The sequence below is a fragment of the Arachis ipaensis genome, chromosome B03, assembly GCF_000816755.2.
Source record: "Arachis ipaensis cultivar K30076 chromosome B03, Araip1.1, whole genome shotgun sequence".
NCBI classification, from domain to species: Eukaryota; Viridiplantae; Streptophyta; class Magnoliopsida; order Fabales; family Fabaceae; genus Arachis; species Arachis ipaensis.
In genome coordinates, this window is record NC_029787.2 from 119,252,416 (window position 1) to 119,271,945 (window position 19,530).

Here is a 19,530-nt window from a genome sequence, read left to right on the forward strand (position 1 = left end):
TTAGCAATTTTTCCTTCTACTGTTAGAATATTGAAATCTCCAACAATCACCTTAATTCCTGGAGCAGGTTCGATAGGAAGATTCAAAAACTTAGCGATGCGTGGCTGGATAAAGCTATCAGAGCTACCACCGTCAATTAAGGCCTGCACCTCTAAGCCATTGATGGAAACTTTGACACGAATGGTAGATGGTCCTGGAGTACCGTGCATTGCATTACAGGACAAATGGTGGTCCAGCACCTGACCTTCCAAGGATTCCAGTGTGTTATCCGCAAACACCGGTTCTGCAAGGTCACCAACAGGAGCCATATTCTCGTCCAATTCTAATTGTAGCCACATGAATTGACGATTTGTGCAGCGGTGGTTGGCGGAAAATCGTTCGTCGCACCAATAACAAAGACCCTTCTCCCGTTTACTCTGAATCTCAGCAGGGGTCAACCTCCGAACTGGGTTTTTGAGTGGTGGAGTGGGAGAGCGTTGTGATGGTGTCGGAAGTAATGCGGGAAGAGTGTTGCGGTTGGGCGGCCGTGGAGATGGAGAAGAATTGGGAGTTGTGAATTGTGGTTTGTGAGCAGCAGGGCCATATGTGGTTTTTGGTGAAGAAGTCAATTTCTCTTCATAGAGTCTAGCTAAGGACACCGCCCTCATCAAAGATGGGGGACATTGAGCTTTAACCTCCCGCCGTACCTCAGGTGTCAGTCCACTAACAAAACAGTCTCGGAGCGCCTCAGGAGGATCAATGGGAGTACGATTTGCCAAAGCAACAAATTCTGAATAATACTCGCTTACCGTGCCACCTTGCTGCAGCTTGAATAACAATTCTCGTGGTGACTCGAACAGTGACGGGCCAAATTCGAGCTCAATCACCCGCTTCACTTGGTTCCATGAGCGAAACTGAGCAAAACGTTGGGACATTTGAAACCAAGGGATGGCAGCACCAGTCATGTGAATCGCAGCAATTCCGATTTGTTCTTCTTCGGGAACTTGAAAAAAATCAAAATACTGGTCCATTGAAAAAATCCACCCCAAAGCGTCAGTACCATCGAATTTCGGCAAATCGAAATTCACTCGACGAGAATGCAGAGATGAACGATGCTGTAGAAGAACGCCTGAGTTCGAACCATGGGAGAGCTCAGGTATCTCAGATCGATGCCTGTGCTGGGTCTGAAGAAGCTGCGTAAGAGAATCCTGGATGGCGTCAATTTTGAGATTAGTGGCTTCGGAAGCACGAGCGCGTTCAGATCTGTTCTCCTCCGTGATGGATTCGAACATCTGGAATAGCTTTTTAATGTCGGCCTCCATGCCTTTCATCCGCGTGTTGTCAGCTACGGCCATGGTGATGAAAGCACCAATTGATAGGGTGGAGCTCAGAAATAATAATAAGAAGAAGGAATGAGTTATGTATTTATATGTAATTGAAGGAATTTACAAGTAATTGGTATGTGAAGAACATATGTAAGTGTTGTAAGAAGAAATAGGAAAATAAAAGTGAATAGTGCAGCAGAATAATGCAGAAGGATATAGTAATTCTTCAATTTCTCCAAGCATAACGGTACCTGAAGAATTAGAAAGAAAATAGTTGAGTAAGGGATAGAAGAGAAAAGAATAAGGAATCAGAGGAGAAGAGAAGAGAGCACACAAGGGAAAGACAATTGTACCAGCAATCACTACTCCACATAACCACCCAGCCTCTTGCTTTTAGTTCTCTCTCTAGTGCTCCTTCTTGGACCCTCATCATGCTTATTGAGTGCCAGCTGTCCTTTTGTTGTAACAATATTTCCTTCTGAAGTTGTAAGCTTTTTATTTATGTGCTCTTCCTCATTCCTACGCCAAACAGATTCTTCCTGCAGTAAGGATCAGCTATCACTACCTCCCCTCATATTTAAAACGTTGCTTTGTTTATTGTTCTTTATTTCCAAAGGACTACGAATTTGACAAAGATGAATTAGTGTTATTATGGATGGCAGAAGATCTTTTGCAACAACCAAAAAGTGGAAGCATTTTAGAAGAAGTTGGATATAAATACTTCAATGATTTAGCTTCACGATCATTCTTTCAACCTTCAAAGAATGGTTATGTGATGCACGATCTCATGCATGATCTAGCGACATTCTATGGTGAAAAGTTCTTTGTTAGAATCTCTGAACACAAGAATGTAGCCAAACACGAAACTAAAACTCGTCATTTGTCATATGATGTCAACGACAATAATTCAGTCCCGAAGATGTTGGAAGCATGTGAGAGTTTAAGTCATGTAAGGACCCTGTTTCCAATCAAGGCAGATTTATTCGGTCGACACAAAGAGGGAATTGATCCTTGTCGCTTACTAGCACAGTTGAAGCGCTTACGTGCTTTGTCATTTCCATCATTTATAATTGATATATTGCCTGATTCAATTGGTGAATTGATCCACTTGCGTTATTTGAATCTCTCTAACACACTTGTCGTGACATTGCCCGAGTCCATGAGTAACTTGTATAATTTACAAACATTGAAGTTGAGCTGGTGTAGAAGACTGAAAAAGCTTCCAAGCAAGATGCAAGATCTTGTAAATCTGTGCCATCTCAATGTTACAGGCACTGATTTAAAAGAGATGCCAAAAGGGATGAGCAAATTGAAAGAGTTGCAGATGTTAAGTGAGTATATTGTTGGGAAGCATGAAGAGAATGGGATTGGGGAATTGGGAGAACTTGTAAATCTTCGAGGGTCATTTCGTATTGAGAAATTAGAGAATGTGGTTGATAGCAGTGAAGCTTGGAAGGCAAGGATGGTTGATAAGAAATACATCAGTAATCTATATTTGATGTGGTCATCAGGTGATATTGTTGATTCCCAAATCGAAAAAGATGTACTTGCCAAATTAGAACCTCACAAAGACTTGAAGATGCTATTCATCTGGGTTTACAGAGGTACCATGTTTCCGGATTGGGTAGGGCAGTCTTCGTACCACAACATGACTCAGTTGGAGCTGAGGGGATGCAGGAATTGTTGGGTGCTTCCTTCACTTGGACAGTTACCCTCTCTGGAGAGGCTATTCATTGCAGAGTTCGACAAGGTGAAGAAGATTGGTGGGTCATTCTATAAGGGTGATGGAACTCATCAGCATCATGAGACACCCTTCCGATCCCTTAAAATTCTCATTATTGAAAGAATGCCTTGCTGGGAGGAATGGGAGTCATATGATGCACCATTTCCTCAACTTGAGAGGCTTATTATAGAGAACTGCCATAAGTTAAGAGGAGATTTGCCCACTTTCCTTCCGTCTTTGAAATCACTCGACATTAGAAGATGCGAGGAGATTGGTTGTTATCTGCCAAGAGCTCCCATCCTACGCGAACTAAGAATAGATGGCAAACAGGAAGCAAGAATGCGGGACCAACCACTTTCCATGTTGGAGAAAGTAGAAATTAATGGAGAGCAGCTTGTGGATTCTCTGTTTGAGGCCATGACCCACACCCAACCAACCTCTCTCATAGAGCTACAGATCTCAGAGTGCTCATCACCCATATCATTTGCAGGGGATTCTTTGCCTCCTTCATTGCAACAGTTGCGGATCAATAACTGCAAGAATGTAGAATTCCCAATGCAACACCAACAACATGAGTCACTAAGGAGTCTTACAATAGACAACAGCTGCGATTCGCTTACATCCTTTGCATTGCCAGCGTTCCCAAATCTCAAGGATCTCAGAATCGCAAGACGTGAAAATTTGACATCTCTGGAGCTGTCACACTCACAGTCCCTCCGAGAATTATGGATTGAAGAATGCCCTAAGCTGGAGATGATAATAAGGCTGCCTGCCTCTTTAGAGACACTCAAAATCATAGCATGTCCGTTGTTGGGTGAAGGCATAGAGAGGAAGGACCCCCACATTTGGCCATCCATTTCCCACATTCCCGTAATATTTGTTGATAGGAAACTGATTCACTATCTATGACCCAACATCTTAAAACAGGTAACTCTTTTGCTATCTCAATCTCAAACCCACTTCATCTTCTCCAACATTATATTCATTTTCCAACGTAATCTTACTTTTATTTCCAAATTTCTATACCTCATTCAAATTGTGTGTCTCCTACTCTTTGGCGGAAAAAACAAAACTGAATCCTCTCTTTTCACACTGTTAATCACCACTCTAGTCAATGCCGACTTTTGGGAACATATATATACAATGTCAATTTTGGTCTTTTTTTTTTTTTCTAATTTCTTCTTCCTTGTTCTTCATGTATAGGGATATTTAATGATTCTTCTGGGACTTTCAATTTAATGCAGTTCGGTTGTGCACCTCCATTCTTGTAAGGATGCTTCTCTGTCTATTGAAGGTTGTTTTGTTAATTCAAGGATCATACCTTGAGAATGATGAAATCTTTCCCTTCCATTTTTTACCTTTTCTATTAATGCTTTTTCTTCTTTTTTCTTTTTTTTTTTTTCTTATTTCAATCAGCTACTTGTCTTACACCCAAATGGAAGGCCTTTCATTACCTTTCTTGGTGTTGCTCCTGCTTGCTTCCCCGTGCCCTTTGTTGGATTTGGTATAAATTTATTATCTTATTGTTAATTTCTGTTGAATTCATAAACTAATAAACTTTGTTATGCCAAACATTTATGGTTGAGTTAATGTGTGCTAAGCAAAAATTGCATGAGTTTTTATAATGTGTTTGTTTCGGTGCACCAAGAAACAAATTGAAGTGAAGTTGGAGTAAGCTCAATTTGGAGAGCAAGGGAACCTGGTCAAGAATGATTTCACGAGGTGTGGTCTCTGCATCAATACGAAAGCTGAATTCATGGAAGACATCATCCTCATAGAAAATCAAAAGAAGAAATAGATGATGTAGAACAGAATTTCGCTAAGACCGATAGATCAATCAAAATGCAACAAGAGCACCTTCAATGATAAGCATACAGTTGGAGTAGCCTGTCAAGAATAGGCAGAAAGTGTACAAACTTTGCAATGTTCAAAGAAAAAAGGAAGGAAAAACTTAGTTATATATTTTGACTGATATTGTGCAATTATCATTTTTCTCGTAAGAGTTTTCATGTCTTCATCATTTCATTCTATTTTAGGATAGCTGATATGAGTTATTCTATTTATAAAAAAGAGAGAGCTTAGCAAGTAAGTATCAATTTCTCTCATGAGAAAGGCAAGAGAGCTAGGATGTGAGAACATCAAGAAAAAGCCATGAGTGGCATTTTAGAAATTTGTTTTTGTATTTGGCTTGAATTGGTATTTGTAACTTGAATTTGTTTATAGTGAAAAGTTCTACCATTTGTTGTGGTGGAGACTGGATGTAGATCCTATTTTGGGATTGAACCAAGATATATCGTAATGTTCATCTTCTCTGTTACAGCTTTCATTCACAACATCATTATAACTGTCATTTGCATATTTTTCTGCAAAATCATGCGATAATTATATCTCTATCTAATAAAATAAAATTTTAAGCACCAGCAGCCTTTTTCTTTTTGAGCAAATGAAGATGCATTGAGAAAGTTATTATGTTATAAATATGAAGTGCATAGGGCAAAGATTGTGGTAGCAGCAATTTTTGTATGTTAGTACTAAGCAAAGATTAGGCTGACTTTGGTAGTTCTGTTATGGCTGTTATAGGTTAGTTGTGGTTTATAGATCCTTTTCTATTTTCTGTGTAACAGTATAGTACTATAGGTTGATATATAAACATTAGTGTTATTAATTTTTATTGACATAGAATTGTAATCACTCTTATCAGTAAATTTGTTTTTGTATTTGGCTTGAATTGATAATTGTAACTTGAATTTGTTTATAGTGGAAAAATCTACCATTTTTTGTAACAGAATTACAGCTTTCATTCAAAATATCATTAAAAATGCCTTCTGCATATCTTTCTGCAAATCATGTAAAATTGTAAACACTAGCAATTTTTTTTTAACAAATGAAGATGCATTCAGAATGTTGCTATGTTACAAATATGAAGTGCTTAGGGCAAAGACTGTGGTAGTAGGTATGCTAGTAATAAGCAAGGATTAGACTGAGTTAGGTAATTCTGTTACAGCCATTATAGGTTAGTTATTATAGCATTCCTCTTCTATTTTGTGTGTGACAGCATAGTACTATAGGTTGATATATAGCGTTCCTCTTCTACTTTCAATCCCTTCAACTCTGCTTTCTTTCTCCATTTTTTGATGTTTTTTTCTTACTTTCAGTCTCTTAACTATAATTTTGGCACCTCATTTTGACACAAGTTTTAGTTGTGTAGGATTGTTGCACTACAAAAGTAAAATAATAAAATTTACAATAGAGAGCAACAAAGTTGAAAATCGAATCATATGTTTTGGGCTCAAATTTCATTCCAATCCATAGCTGCAACACTTAAACCAGGAGCCAAAATGATTAAAAGGTGTCACACAATCACACATTCCATCCTTTTAAGAGCCATTAATTTAGACAGCATTTAAAATCCATGCCACATTATGATCCTATTTGACAAAACTAATATAAATTCAAAAAGGGTCAAATTTCATGTCATCTCTGTGACATAATCTACAGAGAAATTCAGACTCAAACAACACATTTCTTTTTTTCTTTTTTAACATCAAATGCTATGCTCAACTTTACACACAAAAGCATGATATTCTTTTCTCTTTATATTTTGAGTGTGTATAAGTAAAATGAGTTCAAATACTATTTTTCTTTTTTCATTTTTCCAATAACCCAAAACCACCCTATTTATTCCCCATATTCCCATATATATAGCACCCTACACAACCACACATTCACACCCTTAACCAAAGCTTCTGCTACACCACTTTTATTTTTCCTCTTAAGCTCTTTACAATGAACAACCTCAAAAAATCACCATGTTTTCCCTTAATACCAATCCTATCCATGATTTTTGCACTGATCCTTTTAGCAACACATCTCAATTATTTAATTGAAGCCCCAAATTTCAAATCAACAACACAAGAAGAAGGGAAAAAACATCTCCATTTCCAAAACCATATCCAATTAGTAGCACATTCAAAATGCAAAGGACACTCTACCCTGATCTCTGTGTCTCAACCTTATCCACATTCCCAAACCTTGAAACAAAAGCAATGCCACAAATAATCTCCAAAGTAGTCAACCACACAGTCCATGAAGTCAAATCTTCATCCAACAACTGCACCACCACAATCAAGAATCTCCAAAACACTCTCAACACAAATGAGAAAAGAGCCTTAGATGATTGTCTCAAACTCTTTGATGACACCATAGTAGAACTCAACACCACCATTCTTGATCTCTCAAAAAATCCATCATCATCATCATCTTCCAACCAAGATTTGGAAACTCTACTAAGTGGGGCAATGACAAATTTGTACACTTGTCTTGATGGTTTCTCACAAAGCAAAAATGGGAATGCTGTGAGAGGGTTGATAGAGGAGAAAGTGATTGAGATATCACATCATGTTAGTAACTCATTGGCAATGTTGAAGAAAGTGAAGACAAGTTTGAAGAAAGAACAAGTGTTTGCTGAATATGGAAAAATGAAGAAAGGGTTCCCTTCATGGGTTTCTGCTAAGGATAGGAAGCTTCTAGAAGGTGGAAATGTGAATGAAACTAAGATTGATGTTGTTGTGGCTAAAGATGGTTCTGGAAATTTTACTACTATTGGTGAAGCTGTAGCTATGGCTCCTAATTCTAGCACAACCAGGTATATATTATATTATTAAAATCATTTTATACTAAATTTAAAGAAAACCATTCATACCTTTCACTCATTGCATTACATTTTCAGCAAAATCTCATATGAGTGATCATTTATAAGAGCTTGGAAGCTGTATTAGCTAAGAAAAATGCTAATTGTATTTATTTTATTTAATATATTGAATTAGCACATTTTTTTTAGTTTTGAATAATGAAATGGTATGAAACAAAATTAATACAAACAACACATTGCATCAGTTAGATTGACCTTAAAAATTAACAGTCCTTCTTTTATAAGAATTTGTTGGACTCTACTTAATATGTAAGAATAATGCACTTACTTTTCTTACAGTAGTAAAATTTACTAATATTCGTTTTAAAGAATTAAAGTAATAAAAAATTTAACCACCTTTTTTTTTCCCCAAATAACAGAATATATTTTTTTGTCAGAATAACAGAAGTTTATTTAGTATATAGCATAAGATGAATCTAGCCTAATATATTTTTATCTCAAAGTGCAAAAAGAACAGTACTCGTTATATATTAGTAGCTGATAAAGTTGTTCATTTAATTTGTCCTCACACTTATTATGATAAGTGTGATAATAATGCCTTGTTAGCATGTTATGAATTAGTTAAGTTGTTAATTACTATGTATGATTAAATATATAGGTTTGTGATATACATAAAAAGTGGAGCATACTTCGAGAATGTGGAAGTAATTAGAAAGAAGACTAGTTTGATGTTTATTGGAGATGGCATTGGAAGGACCATTATCAAGGCAAGTAGGAATGTTGTCGATGGCTGGACCACTTTTCAATCAGCTACTGTTGGTAACCATTTTTCTCCTTTGATTTCTTCTACTTATTAATTATTTCAGTTTTTTATTATTTTTTTGTAGAGTGAAGTATTAAAAATATTTACTAAAGATTAATAATTTGCGTGATGGTAAAATATTTCTAGCTTTTCTTTAAAAAATGTTAGTTACAAAAATAAATTAATTATTCTATTAATTTCTATAATTTTACTTTTCATAAAGATCCGCAATAGGAGCAGGATAAGAGCTAAGCACTCTCCTTTATTGATCATCTCCATTCGGATTTGCCACATTGGCATTAACAGTATTATTATTATCCATAGTGGACTCTGCAGTCTTATAAAGTCTTGCTTGTTGTAAACGTCGTCTACAAGTCCTTTCAGGTTCAGGATCAAAGTCTAACAGAGGTTTCTTGTCCCTGTTCCTACTCATAAACAGACAAAAGACAAGAAAAGATGGAATTCTCTACGTCAGAGTGCAGAGAACTCCCAGTGAGGTAACCTATGTAAAATAATAAAATAAAAATAATAAATAAATAAAATAAAAAAATAAAAAATATTAAAGAAAAAGAAAAAAAATTTAAATAAAATGAAAACTAAAATGTCTAATCTAAGCAATCAAACAACTGATAGTTGTTAATCACTACCAATCCCCAGCAACGGCGCCAAAAACTTGATGCAGTGTTTATAACCCATAAACTAACCGACAAGTGCATCGGGTCGTACCAAGTAATACCTCACGTGAAAAAAATATGCTAATTAATTAATTAATTGCCTTCTCAACAAATAGAACTTCCTCCATCCACATGTTAGACAAACAATTTAAAAACTAATGGTTATTCATAATTCGGATGACTTCTCAAGTAAAAATATTTTTATATAGAATATATTGACGGTCCTAAGAGAGTATTTTTTTTTTTTTGGTACTTTAACGGGGCTAGCCGCCCAAAACACAAAAAAACAATTACACAACTATTCTGCGGAGAAGTGAAACTCCTCTAGCATCATCATATAAGATTTGAGCTAATTCTCTAACTGGTTGATCAATAAATCTGTATCCCAAGCCAATCTTCAAACTCTGTTTAGACATCCAGTCAGCAGCTCTATTTCCTTCTCTATATGTGTGGGTACATCTTAACTACCAATCTCTTCTCATTAACTCCTCAATACTTCTGATTAAAGGATTAGGATGATCTTTCCTCCCTTCTCCTTTGTGAAGTACCTCCAAGGCTGATTGGGAATCCATTTCTAAAATCACTTTTCTAAACCCCAAATCCCAGGCAGTTCGAAGTCCTTGGAGAGCTCCCCACAGTTCAGCTTGGAATGCTGAGCATCTTCCGATATTCATTTGAAACCCTGCCATCCATCGGCCCAATTCATCTCTGCACACTCCTCCACAACCAGCTTCTCCTTCACCTTCCATTGCTGCCCCATCTGTATTGACTTTAATCCAGCCAGTCGGAGGTGGGATCAGGCGATGTGTTGCTCCCTCTTGTTTCGGGTAAGAGTCCTCCCTCTCCTGTCCTGAAATGCTTCTTTCATCTTTTTCACATATTCTCTTATGAAGTTTGCTGGGTCTAGAGGCCTTTTTCTTGGAGGGTTAAAATTTTTTGATTTCTCCATTTCCACAGCCACCAACAGGTTGTGATGAAGATGGATTGCCAGCATTCTTGTTCTTGGACGTCCAGATTAGATGAAAGATTCCACCTTATCCAGAGATCGAAGGGAGCTCTGAAGAAATTTTGGAGATGCGACGGATGAATTAGTTTAACCCAGACTCTTGAAGCTACTCCACAATCGCGAAGCACATGAGCAAGGGTTTCCTGTGTGCCATTACATCTATGACAATCAGGTACAGTGCCAAGAAACTTACTCCTTCTGCTAGCTGTTAAGAGCTTTTTATGAACTGTTTGTCAAAGAAATGTCTTCAACTTTTGGGGTCCTTGCCATGTCCATATAATACTCCACACTTGATCCTGGACATTGTTTTGATTAATTAGACTTTTATATGCACTTTTGATCGAAAAGTTCCCATTCTGAGTTAGATTCCAAATTATTCTATCCGCACCCAAAGAAACGTGAGGAGGAGGGATTGCATTGATTTTCCTGAGGATTTCTTGTGGGAGAAATTGTTGTATGAGCTCCAGATTCCAATTACCATCCTGAGAAATTTATTCTTTTACTCTCCGGTTCAGCTGATTCTCATCCACCTGAGTCGTAGCTTTCAAAACCAGAGACTGTTCCCCTTTAACCCATGCGTCTCTCCAGAAACAAATGTGCTCCCCATTACCTATAGAGTAGCTTAGATTTTTCTTGACATCTTCTGCCACTGTACACATATTTTTCCAGAACTGTGAATCCGACGATTTGCTATCCATCTCATATAGAATACTCTGATCCCGCCCATATCTTGAATATAAGACTTCAGCCCAAAGAGATTCAGGTTCTGTGATCAATCTCCAAGCGTTTTTCATTTGAAAAGCTCTATTCATTAATTCCAAATTTTTGAAACCTAAGCCCCCTTGGTCCTTAGGCTTACATATGACCTCCCAACTTACCGCATGTATTTTTCTTTGATTATCTCCTTCTCCCTAAATGAAACGTCTTTGAACCTTTTCAACTTCCTTGCAAATTCCTTTAGGGACCCACGAGTGCATCATGTCAAAATTTAAGGTTGGGCTAATAACTGCTTGTGCCAGTGTAACTCTTCTTGCAAAGGTCAAGCAATCTGCTTTCCACCCACTGAGTTTTCTTTTCACTCTCTCTATAGTACTTTTGAAGTTCTCCTTTTTCTTCTTTCCGTTGGTGATTAAAGCCCCTAAGTATCTCCCCAGACAAACTGTTTCATGAACCCATTGAACTGCATTATGCTTAGTTTAGTGTTCTGGTCAACATTTTTGGAAAAAGTAATAGAGGTCTTCGCTGGATTTATTTTTAGCCCCGATGCCTCGCAAAACTTGTTCAGTATGCTTTGGATCATCTTCATCTGCTCAATAGAGGCTTCTGCAAACAGAAGCAAGTCGTCCGCGAACAAAAAATGGGCTATGTACGGCCCATTTCTCCCTGCTGTCATTTGTTTCCAATCCTTAACAGTCACAGCATCTTCTATGATTTGAGATAGCTTGTTCATAGCAATCACAAAGAGATAGGGGAAATGGGATCCCCCTGTCGTAGTCCCCTCTTGGGAACAAATTCATCTGTTTTACATCCATTCCACAAAATCTGGTAGGAAATCGTAGATACACAATTCATGATAACATTTTGAACGCGCCCTGTAACTCCAAATTCCTCCAAGCTCTCCCTAATGAAGCTCCAATCCAACCTGTCATAAGCCTTTTCAAAATCTATTTTGATAGCCATATATTTCCTTTTTCCTTTCATCTTCTTCATTTTGTGCATCATTTCCTTTGCAATTATTATATTATCATGTATCATCCTTCCCGGGACAAAGCTCGATTGATACGGAGCAATTCTTTGAGCTAGGATCGGCTTCAGTTTAGCAACCAGCATCTTAGAAATGCCTTTATAGATTACATTGCATAATGCAATGGGTCTAAATTGCGTTATAAATTCAGGCTGATCCTTCTTGGGGATTAACACTATTAAAGTTCGGTTCATGTCCTTGATTCCTTGAGGATTTCTCCAAAGGGTTTCAATATAGGAACAAACCGAATCACCAACTATCCTCCAATTTTCTTTGAAAAAAATGGCTGGAAATTCGTCTTCCCCCGGGGCCTTTAAGTCACCAATGCCAAAAATTGCTCTCTTAATATCAGAGTGGTTTGGGGCAGCTTGTAATTTTCTATGTTCTTGAAAGTTGAGGCTTGGGTAAGTCGTATTTGTGAGTATGAAGGGGCCAGTGATGTCCTTTTCATAGAGCTCTTTGAAAAAATTAGTGGTCATATTCCTGACTTCTTCCATATTCTTCCTGGCAAATCAGATTATAAACAAAGGTAAAAGCGTCTCGTGTAGTCTCTGCAATACCGTCAGCAATATCAGCTTGGCCACCACCAGCATGAGGGGTGGTTTTGTGAGGGGAGGAGCGTCTCGTCCACACTCACCGAGAGAAACGATCGGAGGTGATGGGGAGTCATCTACAAGGAATACAAAGAAAAGTAAGAGACTGGAAGAAGGTGGGGAGTTTACTGGAAGTACAGCTATAGTCCCCAGAGTGGAAGAATGGATGGAAGAGGAAGTTGGTAACGGAGGAGGGGAACCTCTTATTCAGGAGGCTGCTAGCACAGATCTAAATGCGCAAGAGAATACAAAGAAAGTTTCTTTTGCTACTGTGGTTAGAAGTGGAGGAAAAGGGAGGTCAGAAGAGGATGGAAATAAAGCTAATAGCAAGGATAAAAATGCTACCCCTGAAGAGAAGGAGGAAGAAGAAGATATCTCTATTCAGAAACTGCCAAACGGCCTCTATAACGTAGTGATCCCTGAAGGAGTGAAGAGCGAGCTCAGGAAGGACTGGTGGGAAACCCTCATTGTTAAACTCCTTGGAAGGAAGATCTCTCTATCTGCCTTACAGAGAAAACTGCAAGCGATGTGGGGAAGAATGGGATCTATAGAAGTGATAAACATAGGAAATGAGTTCTTCCTTGTTAAATTTTTTAACTCGGAAGATCTTGACTTTGCGATAATGGAGGGACCATGGAAGATTTTGGATCACTACCTCACCATTCGGCTATGGAAGCCGGATTTTAATCCGGCTGAGGCCACCATAGATAACATAGCAGTTTGGATAAGGCTTCCTGATCTTGCTATAGAATATTATCATAGGGCAATCCTTGAGAAGATAGGAGGCATTGCGGGTCGCACGATTAAAGTGGACTCTAATACTGCTCAGATAAGCCGAGGGAAGTTTGCGCGTATTTGTGTAGAGGTTGAGCTGGACAAGCCCTTGGTTTCTCAATATCTAATCAATGGAGGACCGCATAAGATAGAGTATGAAGGATTGCACCAGGTCTGCTTTGGTTGTGGGCGTATAGGGCATGAAAAGAACCAATGTCCAGTAGCTCAAAGTGGGAATGGAGCTGCACAGAACCAGCAGAATTCAAAACCAAACCAGAATCCAATTCAGAATTCAGCGTTGGAGGTAGAAGGTGAGGGCAGAATGGTCAACAAAGACAATGGAAAGGGTAAAAATGTCATTGAGCAGACATAGGAGAATTATGGGCCTTGGATGCTAGTTCAGAAAAGTGTACGTGGCAGGAGGAGCGTGAAATCAGGGGAAGGAATGCAAAATGGCGAGGGAAGAAAAGAAAAAGGGAAAGTGGATAGTACAGTACAATCATCCCGTTTTGCAATTCTGCAAGCAAATAACGAGGAAAGCCACGATCCTACCAATCATGAGCAGTCAGGTAATGACGCTAATAAAGACAAAACAACTGAAAGCTTTCAGGGAGGCAAAAAGACACACAAACCTAATGTTAATGCCAAAAACATACCTTTAGCTATACACACAGCCCAAAAAAGCCATAACTCTGGCCCAAACCCACAAGCTCCACCTGCCCAAGACTGCCAACAACCTGCAACAATTAAAAAAGGAACCAACCCTAGCCCAAATCAACAAATGAACATAGACCAAAATTACATGTCTACACAAAATAATAACATCAAAGCCCCAATAGACCAAAACCACCGTATGGATATAGAAAACACAAGGCCTAATCCAGAAAATTGGAAGGAGCCAGACCCCATAAGTCCAACCCTCTCCCTGGAAGTTCCTAATACCTTCCAGGATATGGAAGGAGTGGAAGAACCCCCAGACCCAGAGCCAAAGCCCCCTGATTTCAGTCCTATGAATTCAAAAGAATTAAGCAGAGCAGTGGAAGCATATGAGCAACCCATTATGGTGGTACAAGATGGAAATGGAGAAAGCTTTCCCCTTCAGGGGGATGAAATGCAATGTTCATAGAAGGGCTTAGGCCCAGTGATTACCCTGATGGGTGAACTTGATACGTAGTGAGTACAAAATAACTCTTAATGATGAATATTTTGGCGTGGAACATAAGAGGAGTTGCGAATGATGCTACCATTCAAACTCTAAAGGAACTTAGAAGGCAACATAAACCAGACATAACTCTTCTCTTTGAAACCAGATGCAGTGGGGCTAGAGCTTTGGAGGTAATATCTACTCTTGGTTTTAAATTTTATTTTATTGAAGAAGCTAATGGTTTCTCGGGTGGCATATGGGCCTTGTGGGAGAATAGTAATTTGAAGATGCAAGTTATAGAGAAATTTAATCAGTGCATTCACCTTAAAATTGAATATTCAGGGGAAAAGGTTTGGACTTTATCAGCTGTTTACGCAAGTCCGCAGGAGAATTTAAGAAAAATATTTTTTGAAAATTTAAAAGACTTCTCCAAGAGAAATAAGGACCCTTGGATGCTTATAGGTGATTTTAATGAAATTAAAAATGAGGGAGAAAAAAAAGGGGGTAGACAAGTTGATATGCATGCCTGCAGGAGGTTTAGGGATTGGATGGATGACTGCAAGCTCTTGGACCTTGGATTTGTTGGTACAAGATTTACTTGGAAAGGCGGACAAAGGGTGGGATTAGATAGAGTTTTCAAGAGGCTGGATAGAGCTATATCAACCTCTAGTTGGAGGACTCTCTTTGGTGATGCAAGAATTGAAGTTCTTCCGAGGGTCAATTCGGACCATCACCCCCTCTTGGCCGTCCTCAGACCAGAACAATTTGATGGTGGGGAAAAGCCTTTCCGTTTTGAGGCGATGTGGAGTATCCACCCTGATTTCTTTCAGTTCATTAGTGGAAGTTGGGACAGAAAGCGTTGGCTACCGGGAGCTTTGAAGGAGTTAGCGGTGAACTTAAAAAGGTGGAACAGGAATGTTTTTGGTAATGTTTTCAGAAAGAAAAGGGGGATCTTGAACAGACTGAGAGGAATTCAAAGAGCAACAGATTATGGGAGGAATCCTTTTCTTGAGGAATTAGAGAAGCGGCTGGTAGCAGAGCTCACCGAAATCCTGAATCACGAAGAGATTTTATGGATGCAAAAATCCCGCCAGCAATAGTTTGTCGAAGGAGACAGAAACACGAGATATTTTGAAAGCTCTATGGCAAAAGATAAGAGATTTGGGGCCGTCGGGGTATGCAAAAGATAGAGAGTTCTGGACCCAAACAAGCAAAAAATAATTAAAAACGTGCACTAAGAAAACAACAACTGTTCCAACAACTAATGGCTTCCCATTTAATACCCAACACATTAATATCATAGGCCCATTGTGTTTAACGCTAACCACACTCGGATGGAAAATGGAGGTGAAAACAAGGGAGATCTTTGTATTATAATTATTATTTCTTTTTTCCTTTCTAAATTAGTAAATTTTCATCCTTAACGAGCAAAATAAGAGGACACATTTGAGATTTGAAAATAGATTGATGGGCCATCTGGATCATCTAGAATTTAATGAGGTGGCCCATAAGCGTTGCTGCGTTGGTGAGCAATTTAAGAGTTTTTGGAACACTCGTTTGTTTGGTAATGTGGGCCGTATTTATAAGGGCCAAATGTGAATTAAAAGCTATGCACAAGCCAGGTGTCAATGATTCATTGGCACAAGTAGAGGACCAAGACAACATTATAGAGTGTAGCTTATCATTTGGCAACTGAGTATCTGTCGCGACCCCTACAATATAGCAACTTAAAAGATCCATTTTACTGTGCATGGTATGGTGGAGAGTTCAAATCAGAAAATGAAGAATTCTTTTCTATAATAACAATTCAAATTTCTTAATCTTTGTAAATCTATTATTTTGTTAGTTGATTATTTGTAAAATAAAAATAATTTAATTTTCTAAAAACACTGTTACTTTTTTTTATATATCTCAATTGAACAAGTGATATTTAGGTTTATTTATTAAAAATTCGATTGACCAATTTTGTAATGATCGTTAATAAAAAAATCTTGCAGTTTGGATTGACCGTCTTTTTTTAATTTTTATTATGTTAGACTAACTTAATTGAAATTGATTAATAAAAAAATTTATTTGTATAATTTTTTATTTTTTTTTTAGATTGACCTTTTTTTTTGTTGATATATTAGACAGCTCCCAATTCTAGGCATTACCCACTCACATACACTACACTCACACACACAATTCAAGTTCTATCACACCTAACTACAGCTGGGAATCGAACCTGAGATGTGGCTATATGAGGCTAACAAATAGACCATCGGTACAAAGTCTCGCCACGATTGACCCGTTTAAGCCGGTGAATTGTAGAATTCTAGAATGACGATCTAACCCAATTAAGAATTATGAGTGAGCTTGAATGGGTTAGAATTGTAGTGGTGAAATTGCTTGCCTAACCACAAGTGCTGCTTGTTGGGCTTGGAGTGTTTGTGTGATGAAAAACTTGGACCGGAAAAGAAGGGGCAAAGAAATTATTGTTTACAAGGCCAACCCAAAATAAGAAGTCCATCAACTGAATTAAGAGATTTTACACCACTTTCTATGATTTCATTATAACTGCAAAAGAATAAAAGAAACATCTTGTTCTTTCTTCAACAAATATCAAGGCCATGTAAACTCGCCATATGTCGTGTACCTAAAGGTGTGGTCACCATTATTTATCTATATTGAGCTCTTATGATTTTTGCAAACATGTAGATATGAATAAAAACCTTTAAAAGATAATTAAAGATATCTTTGGTACTAAGACAAAGATACTAGTAGTCTTGAATTTTTCTTGTGTGATGCTTCTGTTAAAATGCTGCAAGGGATATTGCCATTTTGACAAGTACTAATAACGTTGTTTTGTTCTATTGTGTTTTTGGGTGTTGTTTTGTCCCTTCATTTGAATCAAAGGCTTCGGTTTCTATATGTGATGAGGTTCTAAAAATACCATCTCTTTATATTCTGACTCAACGTTATGATTTAGGTTCAAACACATCAAAAGGCCCAATCTAAAGATTGGCCTTCACCGCTTATCGACTTCTTTAGAAAAGGTCGGATTCAACACAGACTCCACTCCAAAGAAGTTGGGCTCGAAGGATAGCTGGCAGATAAAGGGACGGTTATCCATCTTAAAAGGTGAAACTACTCTAACGGTGGTTATTGGTTCATCACTATAAATACACTGACACCCTCAGATATCTCTAAGTTCCAATATTCTCTAAACCTACTAAAACCCGTTGCTGACTTAGGCATCGGAGTGTCTTTGCAGGTACCACCCTCCGTTCTCTCACAAATACTAGTCGGACGGCAGCTTTCGGACACTAGGCAAGACAGAGACCACCTCCTCTTGACGTTTGGGCCAATTTCTCAAACCCAATCCACCTATCTCAGGTTACCCTCGTAACACCATCAACACCTTTTTTATTTTGGTTAAATTTATAATTTATAATTTTTTTTATTTTCTTTTGTAAATTACTTACTACTATACTTACCATAAGCTACAATTTGTACCACTGATTTTTGAGATATGTGTCTGCAAATGAATATAGTAAACTACTCAGTAAATACAACGAAAATGAGTTTGATATTCTTACATATTTTTCTTAACAAAAAATTACAATTTTAGGTAGAACCGTAGAAGTCTAATTCTAAAAGTTATATACTTGCTTAACTCAAAATCGTTGACCCATCTCTCTAGGTGGATAGACTTTTTATTTGGGGGGAATGAAGCGTACGCAGTGATCATTAATTCATTGTATGCTTCTTTAACAGGCACACTTAATTTAAGTAATTAACAATGATTGTGGCCCACTCATCATAGTCTATTGTTTATGTATTCTTGATGTCTGATTTATAATATTTACAAAGTATTATTGTTAAAACACAATTCAGTCACTAAAATTGACAAACGTTGTGAAAAAAAAAAAAAAAAAACTTGCTTTGTTGACTAGTATAGCAAGCCAATCTTTTTTTTTTTGGTATTAAAAATATAAATCTTAACGGAAAACATTTTCTATACAATGGCGGTCGAATTTTTTTCCCCTCTTCGGTTTGAGAGACTATTATATATAATTATATGGAGGGGTGTTAAGAAGTCAGTAATTTTTGTGATTTGTAGCTATCAAATAGTCATCAATGATAATTTTAATAGTATAAAATTTGTGTAAAATTTTATCTAATAATTCACTTTTTTTAACTAGTTACATACTAGTCAAAATTTAATAAAATTGTTGTCCTAAACTTTTCCAATTATATATATTAGCAAAGTTGGGGGCTTCATTAGTTCATTGGAAGTATGAAGAGTGACAAAATGATGAGCTTTGAAAAAATGAGTTGCGTGATTATTGCATTGTCCATCTTATCCATCAATTCACGTGCTTACATGCATGATGCATGAATCTCTCATAAGAACATAAGATATTATATAAATTATCAATTTAGAATTTAGTAAGAACCATATTATATATATATATTGTGTATTTATTTTTATATCTTTTATTTTTTTTTAAAAATAATTAATAGAAATAAAAAATTAAAAAAATATTTTTTATATCATAAAAAAGTATTCATAAAAAAAGTTTTAAATACTTTTTTTTTATATTAAAATACTCCTAGCAGTTATATATCTTATGTATGCGTGCTAAAGGTCAGAAAGTGTCATTGTAAGAGTTAAGTTTTAAAGTGGTCTATGAAATTAGTGATATGTATTAAAATTGTCTACTATGGTAGTTCTTGATCCATTTTTTGTTAACGGCGTGCTAACGTGGCTTGATGATGTAAATCATTAGCAACACGTGTCACTTCATAGTTTAGTCAAATATGATGACGGGTTGGTCAATAATACATGGCATGTTGACGTAGACGAGTGTGCCATGTGTCACAATACTATTTGGTCATGTGTCAGCTTGTGTTATGTATCGCAATATTATTTGTCCACATGTCATGTACTATATCATCATTATATATAGATGCACCAAATTGGTCCCTAACTTTGCATTGTGCGACTCATTTTCGTCTCTGAAATTGAATATCGTGCACCAAATTAGTCCATTCACTGATTTTTTTTTAAATTCAAAATTCTCAATATTTTTTAATGCATTCATTTTAATTCTATTTTTTTTCACATGTCAA

General features: G+C 37.2%; 2 protein-coding genes across 5 annotated transcripts; both read left to right on the plus strand.

The window, feature by feature from the left end:
- LOC107631047 (putative disease resistance RPP13-like protein 1) lies at nucleotides 1,348–5,316 on the plus strand. Of its 4 annotated transcripts, none has more exons than XM_021119420.1 (4): nucleotides 1,348–3,954; nucleotides 4,231–4,321; nucleotides 4,444–4,531; nucleotides 4,676–5,316. In XM_021119420.1, exon 1 carries the CDS (start codon nucleotides 1,960–1,962, stop codon nucleotides 3,934–3,936), a length of 1,977 nt encoding a protein of 658 aa, XP_020975079.1. In that variant the 5' UTR covers nucleotides 1,348–1,959; the 3' UTR covers nucleotides 3,937–3,954; nucleotides 4,231–4,321; nucleotides 4,444–4,531; nucleotides 4,676–5,316. The 4 variants fall into 4 exon arrangements, with proteins under 4 accessions (XP_020975079.1, XP_020975078.1, XP_020975081.1 ...); XM_021119419.1 differs by having other exon boundaries at nucleotides 4,231–4,294; XM_021119422.1 differs by having other exon boundaries at nucleotides 4,272–4,321.
- Nucleotides 6,443–17,780, plus strand: LOC107633634 (probable pectinesterase/pectinesterase inhibitor 40). The gene is made up of 4 exons (XM_016337241.2): nucleotides 6,443–7,672; nucleotides 8,337–8,497; nucleotides 17,384–17,535; nucleotides 17,669–17,780. The coding sequence occupies exons 1-3, from the start codon at nucleotides 7,002–7,004 to the stop codon at nucleotides 17,410–17,412; spliced, it is 861 nt and encodes a 286-aa protein (XP_016192727.2). The 5' UTR covers nucleotides 6,443–7,001; the 3' UTR covers nucleotides 17,413–17,535; nucleotides 17,669–17,780.